Raw genomic sequence first — 18,814 nt, forward strand, 5'->3', positions numbered from 1 at the left:
GCCCATTACAACAAGCGCAGCACCATCAACTCTTGGGAGATCCAGACTGCCTTGCGCCTGCTGCTGCCCAGGGAACTGGCCAAGCACGCCATGTCTTAAGGGGCAAAGGTGGTGACCAAGTACACCAGCTCCACATAAAACTCATAATGGAGTCTAAGACACATTCCCATCAACCCCCCGGTGACCTTTAATTCCCTTGCCTAACAAGAGTCTATCTACCTCTGCCTTAAAAATATTCAGTCACTCCGCTTCCACTGCCTTCTGAGGCAGAGTTCCCTAGTCACATAACTGTCTGAGAGAAAAAAATTCTCCTCATCTCTGTTCTATTAGGGTGACCCTAATTTTAAAACAGTGCCCCCTAGTTCTGGATTCACACATAAGAGGAAACATTTATTGGTACACCTTGCTTGAGGATTATACTTAATCAAGCCAGAGATCTTTGAAATCATGCAAAAAAAATTTCAGTTCCCTCCAAAAATTGCTGTTGTAGGGTTACCAATAGTGCACTGTATCAGGAAACAAAATGGCTGCTAAACTAGCAGATTGGTCACTGGATCTAGAATAAATATTACAACTCACTGAAGACTCATGATCTGACGTTCACCGTACTTGTCTGAACCTTTGATTCCCTTCCCTTCCCTGTGATTTTTTTTTATCATATCTGGATAAGCAAAAAATATATTCGTCACTCCCCAACATGTCCACAGGGTGTCCCAACCAATGGAATATTGGGTAAGATATAAACACCTGTTAAAAATATTTTCTTAACTCCATTCATTCTAAATATATTCATAATAAGATAAGGCAGAGATCAGAGTTTTTTTCCATACGCACACGCTGATTCTGAATTTGATCCTACCTTACGATTGTCAGAAACCAAAAGGTTTAAAGAGGAGATCCTTCAAAAGCATATTGCATGCTCCTAAAATCTACTTCAATTGGAAAACTTAAGAGCATCTTTTTTTTTTAAAGTAAGCAGATATTATTAACTTCTCCTAAGGCTTCAGTAAAATAAAAACTGTGAAAACTGTGGGATACTGCAGCTTTATACACAAAGTGAAAATACTCACAAGGAATGAAAACTGAAAGATAACAGTTTAAAATACTGCAGTGTAGAAAGCTTCCTGTTAATATTAAAAGAAAGGATGCTGTGAAATGTTTTCTTTCTATCTCAGGTATATCAATACTGTCACTAATCAGTTTAAACTATGCCCTTTTATGTTCCTTCATTCCCTTTTAGCTTTTTATACAATTCTTTGATGTAACAAGAGCAGGTTTGACCAGACTTCACTAAAACTGGAAAACACTTGAAGAACTGAAGCCCATTCTGTATATTTAAAATTCAGATGCTTATATATGCCTTTCTTCTGCACTTGAACATTTTACAATATTCCTTTCTGCTGTCTACACCAACATACATCAAGACCATTTGTCCAAAGGTTTCTTGCTCATAAATATACAAAGGTGCCTTAAACCTACTACTCCACAGTTCAGCCTATGCAGAGCTGTGGCTTCATTTTTTGATCAATCTGCAATTTATAAAAGATTGACTGATAAAAGAATTGTAACTATTCCACTACACTGTGTACAGATTATTTCATATAAACCACGATTGTGTGTCCTAAAGATTTTACCTTCACTTAGAGGCCTATTTTGCTCATGTAAAGTTAAAGGACAATTATTTTACTAAACTGTTAACATAAAGCTTTCAAGTTTAGTGGGAAAATGTGTTTAAATTTTTTCAGAGAAAAATATATCCCTTAACATGCTTAAAAATCATACATTTGCAATGCTCAATAACTTTTCTTCAATTTAAATTAGCCTACCGAAACCTGAATTATGCTGACGATACTTTTAAACACAGAACATGATACTATTATAGTTGAATGTGCATTAACATAAAATGGACTGGGATGCAATTATTTAAAGCTCCCAGTTTGCTCACATTTATATCGGCTCATTTATTAATCATTTTGTTATGGATTGTGAAAAAGGTAAGGTAAGTGATTTTCTTTATAGAGTATGTTATATCTCCCAGTGCTAATTTAACTCCCCCTAAACACACATATTCAGCCATATGGCATATGCCTTTTTGATACAATTTTATGTGTTAATCTGTATTACTATATTTTCAGTTCATTAACTGAAAGGATGCATGAACCAAAACCTATTTAGCCAATGAGTTGTTGCAGCTTAAACTACCAAAGAGGTCACACAAAGGGTACTTCAATGCTGTAAGATACACAATTATAGAAAGATACTAAAAGGAAAAGAAAGAACATTTTGACAGAAAATATTGGTTAAAGACTTCTGTCATCAAAGCTAAGAACATCACTAATTAAGTGAATTATTTTAGTATTTTTAATTTTGGAGCCATTTCTGTCACAGATGGGGATGCAAGTTTTGAGAAAAGAACCCTTTTTATAATTTTTTTGTTCTCTGCAACAGCATGAAATATTCCAAGGTCAGCCTTAGTGTAGGTTCGAGGAAAGTAATATTCCTTCTGTTCTAGTTCAGGAATATGCCTCAGTGTTGTTCTGTGAATTTGTTTTCACTCAGAGCTTGTTAAGATTACGTAAACCTATTTTACTTGGAACTCTTAGTGACATAGAAAAAGGAAGCTTTTATCCCAATGGTCCTAGACTAAATTCAAACCTAGTCCTTAGAAACAAAGGCACAATGTAATAAGTTGTTATTTCACCTGATCCCACTCATATTTCATTGAACATGATCAAGGGTGGTTGAAACAGTCAGCCAAGGTAAAACCCAGAAAAATTGAAGTAAGAATATCACAGCAGGGATACCGTTCTATTTAGAGGTTCTGGAGAAAGAAGAGGGGGATCAGAGAAGCATGCAAAGCAAATGTGTTTTACATCATAGGTACTCAAGATGGAGCCAACCTTACACTGTCTATAGGTCAAGGAAATCATATCTGGACTGGCCTGAGCAGATCAACATTTAGAGACTGTATGATTCACAAGGGAGGCTGTAACAGTCTCTGAAGTCATACCTTGAAACCACTTTGAGGACAGGGAAGGCTCTGTCAAGACTGTGAAGCTGACTGCTATCTTGAATTTTTGCCAATGTTTTTTTCTGAGAAATCTCATGAAATATCTGTCAAATCTCACAAACTGTACAATGGCATTAAAAAAGTGATAGATGCACTGTTTTGTCCAATCAGGAATGTCATTAATTACTCTGTGGAAACCAGCTAACAAATGCAAGGCCAGAATGTTGGTGCCCAAAGAGCAGCAATCCCACTACCATTGTGAGAGAACCGTGTAACTGGCTTCAATAATGGCCTCAGCCCAACCACCTTCAGCTGCTTCATCAATGACCTTCCTTCCATCATAAGGTCAGAAGTGGGGATGTTCACTGATGATTGCATAATGTTCAGCCACATTCGCAACTCCTCAAATACTGAAGCAGTCCATGTCCAAATGCAGCAAAGTCTGGACAATATCCAGGCTTGGGCTGAGAAGTGGCAAGTAACATTTGCGCCACAAAAATGTCAGGCAATGACCATCTCCAACAAGAGAGAATCCAACCATCGTCCCTTGATGTTCAATGGCATTACCATCACTGAATCCTCCATACCAACACCCTGGGGGTTACCATTGACCAGAAACTGAACTGGACTAGCCATATAAATACTGTGGCTACAAGAGCAAGTCAGAGGCTAGGGATCGTGTGACAAGTAACTCATCTCCTGACTCACCAAAACCTGTCTGCCATCTACAAAGCACAAGTCAGGAGTGTGATGAAATACTCCCCACTTACCTGGATGAGTGCAGTTACTACAACGCTCAAGAAGCTTGACACTGTCCAGGCTTGACTGACACCCAATCCACAAACATTCACTCCCTCCACCCCCGATGCACAGTAGCCGTAGTGTGTACCATCTACAAGATGCACTGCGGGATTCACCAAGGCTCCTTTGACAGCACCTTACAAACTCACTATCGACCACTATCATCTAGAAGGACAAGGACAACAGATAGATGGGAACACCACCACCTGAAAGTTCCCCTCCAAGTCACTCACCATCCTGACTTCGAAATACATTGCCATTCCTTCACTGTCGCTGGGTCAAAATTCTGAAGCTCCCTAACAGCACTGTGGATGTACCTATGAGGCAGCTCACCACCACCTTCTCAAGGGAAGGGCAATGCTGGCCTAGCCCAGTAAAGCCCACATTCCAAAAATGAATAAACATATATAAGGACAACAAAGAAATTATGACAAAATTCTTATTATTCTATGATACTGGTCATTTCACCAGAGCTTCCCTGTAACTCTGAATTCCAACATTAGGTGGAAATTGCACTCTGCTTCAAAACTGGCCATCTGAGAGGGCTTGCTACTCTAAGCTGGCAGTTCCCACTTTGCTGATCCATATGGACGTAGCATAAGACTAGAGGCTGGCATACCAAATGGATGAGCTGTGCAGACCTCCAGAATGTCACAGCCAGGCTTCACTGGAAATGGTCAGGGGTGATGGGGGAAGGGGTGGGGGTGGCTGTGGTGTGGGGGGTGTGCGTTCAGTCTGGTATAGTGGTCAGGGCTGCATCACCAATGTTTGCCTGGCTAGCCTGTCATTGTTCTCCCTCTTCCCTTTTATAACCAAGGCAATATTTAGAGCAGGATGCAAAACTTGTGAACGTTGGCCAAAGCTATCTTATATACTGAGTTACATAGACAAAGAAGGTGCACCAAAAGAGTTATAATAAAATCAACAGAAACAATTGGGGGAGGATTTTATGGAGACTGAGAGAGCGGGAAATGTGCCACGTAGGATGACTGAATTGGGTAGGATGTGAAATTTTGATTTCCCCAGGGCGCATTGAGATGCAGTGATTTAGTCAGCAGTGTGTTTGTGGTGTGACAGGCCTTACGTCATCATGTGGCGGGTTCCCACTTATAATACATTTGCATGCTATGAAAACTCATTAGTGTAAGACTTATTAAAATTACATACTGCCTTCAAGATAAAGTCAGCAGCACACAAGAATCTCATGGCACCCGGCTGACACTCGTTTAAAGGTAACACGCAACAGTTGGCTTTGTGCAGTTGTCCCTGAGGTCAGCGGTTTTCCTTATTGAACTCTGCGGCATAAGGTTGGGGAGCAGAAGAATGGCAGCTTGCATGGAGGCTCAGGACTGGCAAGGGTGGGCATGAAGGAGTAGAAGAGTGAAGGGCCTGGTGTGCTGGGTGTGGTGGGGGGTGATGGGAACAGTCAATCAAGGTAAGAAAATGAGGTGCCAAAAGGGCAGATAAAAGCAGAATACTGCCATAAATCTGAAACAAAAACAGAAAGTGCTTCAGGGCTCTGAAGAAGAGTCATACGGACTCAAAAAGTTAACTCTGTTTCTCTCTCCATGGATGCTGTTGGACCTGCTGAGATTTTCCAGCATTTTCTGTTTTTATTTGTAGCCGAAAGAGCAGAGTCAGCACTGTCCATATATTGGTTCATGTCAAGGTGTTAGCTGGCAAAGTTGGCTGACTTTAAGGCCACTGACCACATTTCAGTTATCCCTGCTGAAAGTTATCTTGGACAATATCCTTTACAATGCATAGAAGCGAAAGCCAGCTGAGCCATTTCCCACAGTACAACACTGGGTCCCAACATGAACATTCAATAAAAAGTGAACGCAAAAACATGTGGGCTCAGAACTTTGATATCTGGATGGTTGTACTCCAGAGGTATCCCCCAAGATGTGCTATGGGATCCTTTGGTAGTCCCGGCACACTGACTATGTAGGAGTTGCCCAGGGAATTTGGACTTTTGATGGGCAATTCCCCTGTGTCTAGAACCCTCCGAAAATGCCTCTAACTCTGAGTTAGAGGCAGAGACTTTAGATGATTCCAGCCTACTTACCAGAATAGTTACTCAGGAACAGTCAGAAGGATTAAAAGCAGTTCTAACTCCTGGGTAACTATACTACTGATCTCTCTACTCCCCACTAGACCCCCAACATCACTCCCCATCCACCCAACCACTCCCCAACACCCAACTAACCTCCGACTGTACCCCCCAACCACCCAACTACCACTTGACGCCCCAGACTCACCCAACTACCCCTGACCCAACTACCCCACTGACTACACTCTGATCTTACTACCTCCCTGATCCTCCGACCAGCCCCTTAACCCAACTAGCCCCACAACCTGATTGCCCCCCCGACCCAACTATCATTGGCCCACGAACTACTGCCCAACCACCTGACTACACCCTGACCGACTACCTCCCTGATCCCCCCGACAAACCCTCAACCAGACTATCCTGCAACCTGATTGCCCCCTCACCCACCCGACTACCCCTGACCCCCAACTACCCCCTGACCACCCGTCTACCCCTTGACCCACCTGAGCCCTCTGCCTACCTTACCCCCTCGCCCACCTGCCAACCTATCCATTCACCTGCTTAGCTGCTACCCTACCCACTCAGCTACCCACACGCCACCCCACCCCCTCACCCACTTACTTTCCACCCTACCCCCTCACCCATTTACCTTATACATCTACCTTCTCTCCGTAGTATCTTAAAGTGGCTTTGAGACCTTTAAATTCTCTATTTATCAGAATACTGCAGTTAATGATGTAAAAAGGTGATGTAGCTTCTACGATGATTCTCTCCACTGCTTCCTGTGATGATTGTTGCACTCCATGTCCAGGATATTGCCCTCGTTGGGCGGCTCGGCGGGGTGGGAGGTCGGGGGTGCGCCCAGCATGAAACATGTGCTGTAACGCTGCCCTTGTGGGGGGTAGGAGGGCAAAAGGGGAACTTTGCACATGCACATGGGTGCGCGCTGGAAAAGCTCCCTGAGGCACAGAGCTGACTCAGGGAGTTGAACATATGAAAGATTAAAAATAAAGCATTTTGAGATGTTAAAAAACATATCCCCTCATGTGACCCTGTCATGTGAGCAGGAACATGTTAGAAATTAGCATGAAAAATGTTTTTTAATGATGGATTGATACCTCATCCTACCTGTGGATGAGGTTTCGCAAAAAATGCAAAGGCAGTCTTTTCACCCACCAACCGTAAGGTTGGACAGGCAGCGAAAAATGTAATTCAATTAGATTCTTAATAGTCTTAATAGGCCTTTTAATTGTCGGTGGGTGTGCTGCCAACTCCTGCATGCGCCCACCGACAGAAATATTGTGCTATGCGCGGTGACTTTGGGTCGCTCACCTGACATCATCATGTGTCGTTTTATGCCCGTTCGGGTCAGGCACATGCCCACCCGTTGAGCAGAAAATTCTACCCCATGAGTTTGGAAGGATTCTCCATTGGAAGACAGGCCCACAAAATTGTAGGAAGTTAGATAGGTAACTTTTACCTGATCTGGGTCAGAATTAGGGATTCCTATCCAGATTGGAAGCTGTGGGCCATCATTGTTTCTTCCACGATAAAGAAATGTCCCTAACTCCTCTGACACCATCAGTGTGTGCCAAACACGAGGCATGCCAGTACATTCAGCTCTCTGGCTAAGCTGGTCTCAACAAATAATGACGATGTCAACATAAATAAAGTGAAAGCAATGTAACGTGAAATATTTACAAGTGAAATTTAAATATGAAAAACACATGTGCCACTTTTGTGCCCTCAAGGAGTCTAATGTTAATGACAATAGAGCTGGGCAGCAAAGTTGTGACCATGATGAAAAGCCGCCCTGTTTGTCTAGGAGGCTCTTTTATAGCCTGCTTGTACCAGCTGCATTGTCAACTGACGGCAGATTTCACCACTGAAAAGCTTCACCAGCTGTGTGATCATATGTATCTCCTGTGCAAGCCACCAACACATTTCAATTGTAATTGCGTGGGAAACAGCAGAAAGCAAAAGAGTGGAAATGGTGCCAACTTTGTGTATCACCTCCTGGAATGGTGCACTATGTTAAAATTTCATCCAAGGCATTGAATTTTAACTCCCAAAGTCAGATGGATTGGGATTGGGTAAAATGCTAATACTTGGAAAATTTAAAACCCAACCATAACCTGCCTGCCATGAGTCCACTTTAAGGTTTAATGGAGGAGGGACAAAGTGCAGGCAGCCAACAGCTTCCAGGAAACGGACTCGTCGATTACATATTCTAATGAGGCTGACAGCCTTTGATTTAATTTACTTTGCCCACATATGCCCAAATTAAAGGAAGTCTAGTTGGAGATTGTGAGACTGGTGGCCAAAGAGAAAGCAACAGAGAATATCAGTTGGAGCTTCAGTGATGTAGGATGGAAGAGAGAGGATAATGTAGATTTGGGGTGAATTAAAAAGTAAACGATGTCAACATAAGGCCAAAAGAAAGAAAGAACAACAGTGTCCTTGAACTGACACAGGAACATGCATTGGCAGCAAGTCCAATAGCAGGATCACAGAACCCAAGGCTCACCATTTTATTAAATCAAATCTTATTCCAAATATTACAATGAAAAATGGCAAATATAATTTGCTTTTGGCATTTGAATTACAAAGAAAAAATATCTTGCCTTTTTATAGCCCCTTTCACAGCCTCAGAACAGCAGAAAGCACCTTTTCGCCTATTATTTACTTTTGAAGAGTAGTCACTGTTATAATGTCTAAAATGTGGCAGCTAAATTGTCAATGGAAAAGTCACACAAACAGCATTCAAATGGTGAACAAAAAACCTGTTTTCATGATGTTGGTTGTAGGCGATGCAGGTGGCCACCACACTTGAGGGCTCAGGCAGAGGCAAGTAGAAAACTCTCCCCTTATGTTGAAAAAGTGCAATCCAGGTAGACTGTGTTCAGTCATAATGAATTTTCAGGAAACAGGCCTGTGCCACACCTTAGGTAGGATGAAATAGCCCTTTGTTTCCTTCCACAATAGGGCAACATGGGAAAACATGTGGTATGTCACCCTTGTGGAAACAGGGCACACAGTCCATTAGGTACAGTTGCCTCACTTAAATAACAAATAAACAAGTGATCAATCTGTAGCAGAACACAGGACCAAGGCTTAGCTACTGCCCCAAGACTAGAGGAGCAGTGCACAGTGGTCCATTTGTGGGGTCCATACTGGTAACAGGCATACCAGGTTATATAGTACATGGAACTGTAGTTGTTGCCTGAGGTCAGATTGAGGCATTGGGCACAGAAGTTCCGCAATACTTGGACAGATTTCCATGAAATCTGTGGGTTCCTGGGGTCTAGGAGGATTGACAGATGTGGTGGGGTGCTGAGTGAAATGTGCGAGTGAACCGTGGGAGGGGAAATCTGTCATGTCTTGGGATTTATTTGATCATTTTTCCACAGAAAGGGTTTGGGAAAGAAAGAGTTACTTTTAAATGTTGTGTTTCAAAGCTAGAAGTATTCAGTGAGTTTTTAAAAGCCATTGAGATGAAAGGTAGCTAAAATGCTTAAAATAAAACAATTTGATAGCTTGTCTTGGTAATCAAAAAAGCAGCTGTCTCCCATTGTTTTGGGAAGTATCCGGTTCCAGATGCTTGCCAGGGGTTTCTGGCAGGCCATCCCTTCTGGCTGTGAAACCAAGGAGATAAAAATAGAGACAGATTTTGAACAAGAGCCACAAGAGCAAGCTTTGGTCAAGATCAGATTGAAATACTTTGCTTTTATATAGCACCTTTCACATTCTCGAGACATTCCATCGAAAATCATATCAAATGAAATATTTTTGAAGTGTTGTCACTGTGGTATGTAGGCAAATGTAACATACAATTCATATACAGCAAGGTCCTACAAACTACAACAAGATAAATCAGATAATCTGTTTTGGTGCTGTTAGTTAAAGGTTAGCTAGAATTCCCCCTTTCCTTTTCACAATCGTGAAAGGAATTCTCCTCTATTTATCTGAGAGACTAGACCAATCTTAGGTAAAATATCTCATCTGAAAAGATAGCACATTCAACATTGTAGCACTGACTCACTATTACACTGAAGTGTCAGCTTAGATTACATGCTCAAGTTTTTTCAAGTGGGTCTTGAACCTACAACCCTCTAACTCACAGGCGAGAGTATTGCAACTGAGCTGAGACAGACACCTAGAAGGGAAATATAGGAGGATGTTAGGAATTACTTAGCTTAAAATCAATCAAAGTAGTGATGTAGGAAAGAAAAGCATATTCCTTATTTTTTGCATTATACTAATTGAATGAAATGATTCCATTAAAACTGTTGTTCTGTATGTCCACTTCCTGTGAAGTAAAGAAGCTTAACTATTCTTGTCTGGCCAGGTGTTTTCTAAGACTGCCTTCAAAAGGTTTGAAGAGGATACTTAAGGCAAGAGCCTTAGCCTGAAACAGTGACTTAAAATTCCTATATATATATATTTTTGTGAGTCATTTTTTAAATAAATATTCTTCAATGGTGCTGAATTTTCCTCAGTGAAGCTTATACTATGTGCTATATTTAATTTCTAATTGATTTATTGTGTAACAGAAGCTAGCACAATTGATACAAGGGAACAGCTGCAATTTTACAAACTGCTAGAAAAGATGCATTTTTACAACTACTTACTCCCAGGAGGCATCTTTATTGCTGTGAGATCACTTAACAGATATCCTTGACTATTGGAGGCATTCACTTGCACGGTGTAGTTGGAATAGGGAAGTAGTCCTCTTATGGTTACCCATACATTGGCTTCTGAACTTTGGTATAACCTCTGGGATAGGTGCTTGATAGAATAATTACTTTTACCTGTAAAAGATAATACAGGTGTAGTCAGGCCTTTTACACTGTGGACAAGTTTGACTTTCAACAATGAATATGTAGTATGTTAAGATCCCCATAGAGACTGATAACTTTTAAAAGAAAGGAATTCCCACAATACCAATGGAAAGAAAACTGATGGACAAAATTGCATTTTTTAAAGCGTTTACTGTAACAAACCAGCTGAAATCAACATAATACAAACATTAATTAATAGGCAAAATAAAATAAAATAAAAAGGTAAATTCCACTTTAAGTAGTTGATAAAACAAAGATACACTTCAAGTAATTACATACACTGTCATTACTTGTTGCACAAATGTGGCACCATGTGCAATCTCAGTCTTTTAAACTTGGCCTCTGTTATGTAGGATAACTTACTTCCCACCAATTGTTTCAGCCCTTAAATTACATTCAACAGCAGCAATGTTCCAACTGAAATCCTTGGATATAGTTAACTGATAAGGCACACATCCACAAATCCTCTCTCACTCAGGCCATAACAATCCTGATAGCACAGAAGCCCCAGAGACTCCCTTCTCTGATCCCTTTAAATGGTCCTATGGGCTCTGGCAGCACTGAAACAGCAGGATGGGTCTCGTCCGTTCCATAACACCTTGTTCTTTCTGTCTTCAGCTCTCTAACCTTTCTAATTGTACAACATACACAGTAACAAAAGCTGAGGTTTTCTGGTCTTGCCAGTGGTGGGAATCAGCATGGGCAGGACTGGAACAGCTAAAAGTCTGTTGACTTTGGGTGGGAGTTTCCGGTTTCACCACTGGCAGAATTGGAAAATTTCAGCCACAGTCTCTGCTATATTCTCAGAACGATATCTCAGGGATATCGCACAAAAAGAAAATACACTTTCCCAAAGCTCATGGGTCACTACAAGCAATTTAATTAGAGAGTGGGATTAACTTACTTTTCAACAAATAAAAACAGAAAATGTTAGAAATATTCAGCAGGTCTGGTTGTGTCTGTGGAGAGAAGTATTTCTTTTTAACTCTCTTTCTCTCTTCACAGATGCTGCCAGGCCTGCTAAGTGTTTCCAACATTTTCTGTTTTTATTTCAGGTTTTCAGCAACTGCAGTATTTTCCTTTATATTATTTTTACACAAGATTGAATTGAGTCTGGCATTCAATTTCATGTGTTAAAATGATAATCAGCAAATGTTAGAATTATACAACCAGTAAGTCAGAATCTGAAGAGCATAATAGCTTAATATTTCAGGTAGAACCATCCACTTTCTATATATTTAGATTAGCGAAGGCAGCTAAAATATTGATCCATCTTTCTCTATCCGATACTAATTAAATTGCTGCGCACTTCCAGCATTTTCTGTTTTAATTTCAGATTTTCTTTATAGCTGAAACAATGTTATACTTCTGCCAACAGCAGAAAGAACAGTAGCATATTACTTGAATACAATGATATTTCAGAATCACAATTTTGACATTGTAACCAACTAAGTATTTTCCAAAATTTGCAACTACATTGTAAGGCAGGATGCTGGATCTAGCAGAGGTAAGGTCCCTAATTAGCCACAGGATGTTTCCAGTTTTAGGCTTAGAAATTTAGTTATGCTGACAATGAAGCAGGAAGTAATCATTGTGCAGGTAAACTTAAGCCACAATTTTCAGGCCTCATTTAAATGAGGATGGCAAACTGCTGGACATAACCAGAGAGGTGTCAAGGTAGCGATCGGAACGGGAGGGAGGTGAGCAGGAGGGGGCAAGTGGTGGCCAGTAGTAACCGATGTTTTTAATGTGGAGTTAAGGAAATTTATTCAGCATGAGACTCTCCACCTATAATAATGGCAACAAATACACTACTGTCCAATTTGGGCAATGTGATTTGTACAGCAGACAATTTCTTTCAGTTAACCTGAATAAAACTAAATCAGAATTCAAGATATATCATAAAAGAATTTTCACATTTTGTTGACAATTGTGCACAAAAGATTATGAACCTGTCATGTGCACTTATATTCACTATACTTCCAAAACTTGTGAGGGATATTATCTGTCCGTACAACAAAGTTAATTCAACAAAAAATATGTAATGCCATTTTGTTTAATTGCTTTCTAATTCTTGTTGTTGTGTTTCCCTCTTACTACCAGTGCAAAATCTAAGGCTAGGAATTCCTGGTCAGTGAGCGGGGACTGGAGCCTGCTCGCCGACATGTAAAATGACACAGGATGGTGTCGGGCGGAACTCCTGATGTCACCCCGCCTCATTTCAATTTTCAGGTCGGCAGGGGCTCAGCCGAATCAGCTGTGCACCTGCTGACCTGTCAATGGCCTATTGAGGCCATTGACAAAGTACTTAACGTTATTAATGGACCTGCCCGTCCAACCTTAAGGGTGGCGGGCAGGCCGGGAGCCCTGGAGGGCTTAAGAAAATGCATGAAACCTCATCCACAGGCGGGATGAGGTTTTATGTAGGTTTTTAAATTTTTAGTAAAAGTGTAACTGAAAGTGATGGACATGTCCCAACTCATGTGACTGTCACATGATATGTCAGGGAATTTTTTTTTTCTATTTTTAACATTTTTTAATATGGAGCCGATCTCCCTGAGGCACCACTTAGCCTCAGGGAGAGGAGTGCGCTCTTTCTTGAGCACACGTTAAAGAGCATGCTCTTGGCTCAGGGAATCCTCCCTACCCGCACAGGGAGTGCATAGCGCTTCCTGGCAGATGTCACACTGGGCGGGCCTTAATTGGCCCGTTCAAGTAAAATGGTGGAGCGCCCCCAATTGGGGTCACCGATCAGAGGGGTGCCTCCATGCGCCCGCTCCTGAATGCCCCCCCCCCCAATGAGGGGAAAGTTCTGCCCTAAGAGATCCTACATCTAACTATGGTGCTTATCCACATTCTACCTGAGTTGCAAGGATGCATTAAGCAGCCAGCTGCTTTAGTAGTAAAGGAATTTCTTGACCATCATCTCATGGCAGCTAAATCCTAAGATGAACCAGCTGCACTTGTGGAGAACCATGAGTAACCTTGCCCTGCATCATTTCAGCTACATGTGCAGATGTCAGTGGGGGTGGGCTGAAGGGTATGCATGTGTTACTATCCTGAGAGACAGCACACATATCTGAGCACATTCCAGACACATTCCATTACTGGGCACGGACTCTGCTAACCACTGAGCTTGAAAGGGATAAAGTGACTGATGGCTCTGAATTGCTGGCAGAGCCAGATGCATTGGCTGTAGCTAATCTTCCCCTTACATGGCTAGATGAAGAACAGCAGATAGATCAAATGAGCAGCATGTAAGTTTCATGATATAAATAACTGTCAAATGATGGAAGATGCAGTAGAAAGGAAAGCAAAATCCCATGATGACCCCTCTGTTGGCTGGCAGAGTTCATTGTAATAAATATTTGGAAGTGATGTAGAGGGCAGGGATGGATTATTAGCAGCACTTGGTCTGATCACCATTAAAGATGGCTATAGGCAGGACGGTCTTGACATCATCCATACTGTTTCATGGTGCAATTAATAGACAAGAACTGTCTGATTTTAGAAAATCAATTTTGTAGGTCCTTCAGAAAAGAGAGGCTTCCTTTTGGAACTGAGGCCACCTTGCCATTAAAAGTAGTATGGAAGAAATTATTTGCATTTTACCTGAGACTCAAATCTGAGAACAAATCAAGAAGAAGTTTGCTGGGTGTCCTACCCAGTAAAGGCGTGTCATATTCATAACTTTAAACATGGACTGCATTCAGTATAGATATTTCTGAGATTGCCTCTTCTTTCAAGAATTGACATTAAAAGACTGCTAAGATGGCTGTCAAAAGTCAGGTGATATTTGCAATTTCTTCATAGACTCAGACCTATCTCAAGCCTCTGGAAAGTTCCTAATTGAATGATCATGGGTGGATTCCCCCCTCCACCACCCCCCCGAACCCCCCCGCCATCTTGAATGAGCATACCAAGACAAAACCATTTGCGGAATTCACAACTCCTACTGTTTGCAGACTAGCCCAAAAATTAAAATATATGGACTCCTAGACTTGTTGTCATCAAGTTTGAAACCTAACAAAGAGACCTGCAGAGAAACCGGTTCATCATATGTAGGTGTGAATAGCCAACACCAATCCTCCCTTATGTAACAATGGCTTTGAACTTCATATCATTCTGGCTGGACAATAGCTGTATTGACCAGGTAGTCACATTATTAAAACTGACCTCAGATAATGAATCTTATTCCCCCAAGAGCCAAGAAAAAACAATCAGTATGCAAACAACACAGCAAAAAAGAGCAGCAGCAAAAGCAATAGAATCTATGCCTCAAAACTGGGGACTGCAACATCATAAGGTCTCCTCGCCTGCTCTTTTTCAAAGTCCGTCAGTACAGAAGACTGACCTCCTGATAATAAGATTACAAGGGGAGTTGTGTACAGGCCCTATAATAGTAGCCACGTAGTAGGATGGAACATAAGGGAAGAAATAATGGGAGCTTGTCAGAAAGGCACAGCGATAATCATGGGAGATTTTAATCTACATGTAGATTGAAAAAGTTAGGTGGGAAAAGGTAGCCTAGATGAGGAGTACATAGAATGTTTCTGGGATAGTTTTTTTTAGAACAGCAAGTTCTGGAGCCAAACAGAGAGCAGGCTATACTGGACTTGGTATTGTGCAATGAGATGGGATTAATTAATCACCTCATAGTGAAGATGCCCCTTGGTAGCAGCAACCATAATATGATTCAATTTTACGTTCAGTTTGAGCGACAGAGTAGTGGGTCTGAGACTATGGGTGGAATCGTTCCAGATTTGCATGAATTGTGGTGGCAGGTGGCTAAAGTGACATTTTACCTGTTGGCCGCAATGACGGTTTTTTACACCATATCATCCCAACCCGTCGCATTAATTATGCATCCCCAGGATACACACCATTTTGATGGTGGGTGGGCTCTGACTCGCCTACCATGCTGTCACCTTACTGCTTCATCACGCCAGGCATCACATTTAAAGTACAGCCACGCTTAGTGCTTCCAGCTCAGGACTGCAACAAAGAGGACATGGCCCCAAAAGGTAAGAAGACTGCAGGCCTCGAGCACTTTTTCAATGCCGTGGAGGCCTGCTGTGATGTCTTCTACCCCAGCTCTGGCCACAGGAGGGGCAGCTACATTACCACTCTGTCTTGGTAGGTGGTGGCAGTGGTGATCAGTGCCAATATTGTACAGAAGAAGTTGGCAATCCAATGCAGATACAGGATCTCATCCATGCAGCCAAGGTCTGGAAACCATCTCATCACTCTAAACTCAGACTCTCAAGCCCATCACACATTCACTGATATCTCACTCACTGCCAGCTCAAGGGACATCACCACCCATTCCCACACACATACCCTCACATGTCCATTTGGCCTCATCTCCTCTGGAGACTGCCTCTTCAGCCCTCACCATCTTGAGGCCACTTGCACAGATCAACATGTGCCCCTACACACACACTGGAATGCCCTCCTTCCCCAGTATAGCTCTCATCCTGCAGCCTCTTCCCTTACCTGAGGCCACTTCTCCCCCTTCCCCAAACAAGACCTTGCCCTGCAGCCATTGAAAAGCCACCCACATATGACTGATCTGGTAGGGAGAGACCTACCTGTGACCCCCATAATAGTGATGTGGTGCTGTCTGTGAAGACTGACGCTGATGACTGTGAGTGCTCACCTAAGTAAGGTGGGCAAACAAACCTTGAAGTCCTGGGTGAAGTGCGGACCGCAAAGTGCACGCCTTATATATGCTGTTGTGAAACACGTCAGTGTATTTTCCTGCTGACGTGGGCAGATGATCCAGTGGGGTGGGATGAGTCTGGTGGGCTGTCCTTATAATGGTATGCTGATGTACTACAATTAGGTTCCTGACGTCCAATAACGGGAATTGTGGCCTGCCATTGGCAGGCGGAGCAGATGATTGCAAACTGGTTTCACAACATCGTAAAACTGATTTTTGGCATTCTCGCCATGTTGTCCACTCACGCCACCGAATGTCTAGCATATGTTTTTAAACTTAAATAAGGGCAAATATGAGGGCATGAAAGCAGAACTGGTTAAAATGAATTGGAAAATAGGTTAAGGGATCAATAGAGATGCAGTGGCAAATACTTAAAGGGATATTTCTGAATTCACAGAATAGATACATTCCAATGAGTAAGAAAAAGTCCAAGAGACAGACACACCATCCAGGGTTAACTAGAAAGGTTAAAGATAATATCAAACTTTAAGAAAAAATATAAAATTGTGCAAAGATAGGTGGAAGGCCAGAAGATTGGACTGTATATAAGGTACTGCAAAGGATGACGAAAATATTAATAAGGAGGGAAAATTAGAGTACGAGAGAAAGCTAGCCAGAAATATAAAAACAGATAGTAAGAGTTTCTATATATATTTTAAAAAGAAATGAGTTAACAAAGTGAGCGTTGGCCTTCTGGAAAGTCAGTCTGGAGAATTGATAATGCAAAACAAGGAAATGGCAGATGAATTGAACAGGTATTTTGCATTAGTCTTGACTATAGACGATACAAGTAACATCCCAGAAGCAGCTAGAAATCAGGAAATGGAAGAGAGGGAGGAACTCAGTAAAATTAGAATCATCAGAGAAGTGGTACTGGGTAAATTGCTGCAGCTGTGGGCTGACAAGTGCCCAGGTCCTGATGGACTTTATCCTAGGGCCTTAAAAGATGTGGCTGGTGAGATAGTTGAATCATTGGTTTTAAGTTTCCAAAACTCCCTAGATTCGGGGAAGGTCCCATTAGATTAGAAGATAGCAAATGTAACTCCATTATTCAAAAAGGGGAGGAAACAGAAAGCGAGAAACTACAGGCCAGTTAGCTTAACATCTGTGTTATGACACAGCAGTTGGTAAAGGCTGAGTTATTTAAAACCCCAGAGGGAAACTTTAAACAACTGTCATAACCTATATTTTCAATTGGTATGTTTGAGATGCAACTCGGAATTCAGAAATGAAGCCTCCAAGCCTCTAGAGTTTTTTTTATATAAATTAAATTAAACCTTTATTAATTTTACAAGGTATTAAACACACATATCTACACATTACTACCATAACAACTATTAAACAAATCCCCAAATTAATCACTCCTAAAATCTTCACCAAGGCAACAAAAACCCATAGACTATAAACAGACACCAGGGTGAATCACATTTCATTTTACAAATTTAAAATGAGCTTCCTTTCGATTTGTTCCTTTGCAGACACAGTTGGATGGCTTACAGGCTTAGGTCCTCCATGCCTCTGACTTCCACACACAAAACTCTTCCATATATACCTAGCCTTCCCTTTGAATGCAAATTCTCATTGTATCACCAGGGCCTTTGAACTCCACCTCTTCTGACAATAAAACACGTTTCACAGTACCAATTTTATTAGTAATATAAACATATTGGTGTCACCTAGCTAGGTGCAAAATTTCAGCCCTAGTCTTTGACTGGTTTATTCAACAAAATGCAATGTCCCATTTACCTTACTGTTTAACATCTCAAAACTACTATACATCAAAGCAGTCAGACTAGCTGGCTCTAATCCAATTAACACACACACACACACCCACACCCATGGACACAGACACTATGACAAGTCCAATTTAAAATAATTTCCAATAACATATGCATTAGTATCTCTTCATGACATCTGTCATAAGGAAAATGTTAGAAGCTATTATTAAAGAAGCTATAGCAGGGCATTTGGATAAATTCAAAGTAATCAGGCGGAGTCAACATGACTTTTTGAAAGGGAAATTGTTAATCAACTTAATGGAGTTCTTTGAGGAAGTAACATATGCTGTGGATAAAGGGGAACCAGTGGATGTACTGTACTTAGATTTCCAGAAGGTATTTGATAAAGTGTCACATCAGAGGTTATTGCATAAAATAAAAGCTCATGGTGTAGGGGGTAACATATTGGTATGGATAGAAGATTGGCTGGATAATAGAAAGCAGAGAGTAGGTATAAATGGGTCTTTTTCAGGTTGGCAAGATGTAACGAGTGGTGTGCGAGAGGGATCAAGGCTCAGTCCTCAACTGTTTACAATTTATAAAATTGACTTAGACAAAGAGCTGGATGGGAAAGTTTCCAACTTTGCTGATGACACAAAGAGAGGTATA

The 18,814-nt window shown here is 41.5% G+C and overlaps 1 protein-coding gene across 1 annotated transcript in view; it reads right to left on the reverse strand.

Annotated features, from left to right (window-relative positions):
- Positions 1-18,814, reverse strand: part of ush2a (Usher syndrome 2A (autosomal recessive, mild)) — a 1,196,697-nt gene that overhangs the window by 464,917 nt on the left and 712,966 nt on the right. The window contains exon 37 of the mRNA XM_041207243.1: positions 10,496-10,668. Coding sequence (XP_041063177.1) covers positions 10,496-10,668 — 173 coding nt within the window. The remainder of the gene's footprint in view (positions 1-10,495; positions 10,669-18,814) is intronic.

The sequence above is a fragment of the Carcharodon carcharias genome, chromosome 2 (genome assembly GCF_017639515.1).
Source record: "Carcharodon carcharias isolate sCarCar2 chromosome 2, sCarCar2.pri, whole genome shotgun sequence".
Classification (NCBI taxonomy): domain Eukaryota; kingdom Metazoa; phylum Chordata; class Chondrichthyes; order Lamniformes; family Lamnidae; genus Carcharodon; species Carcharodon carcharias.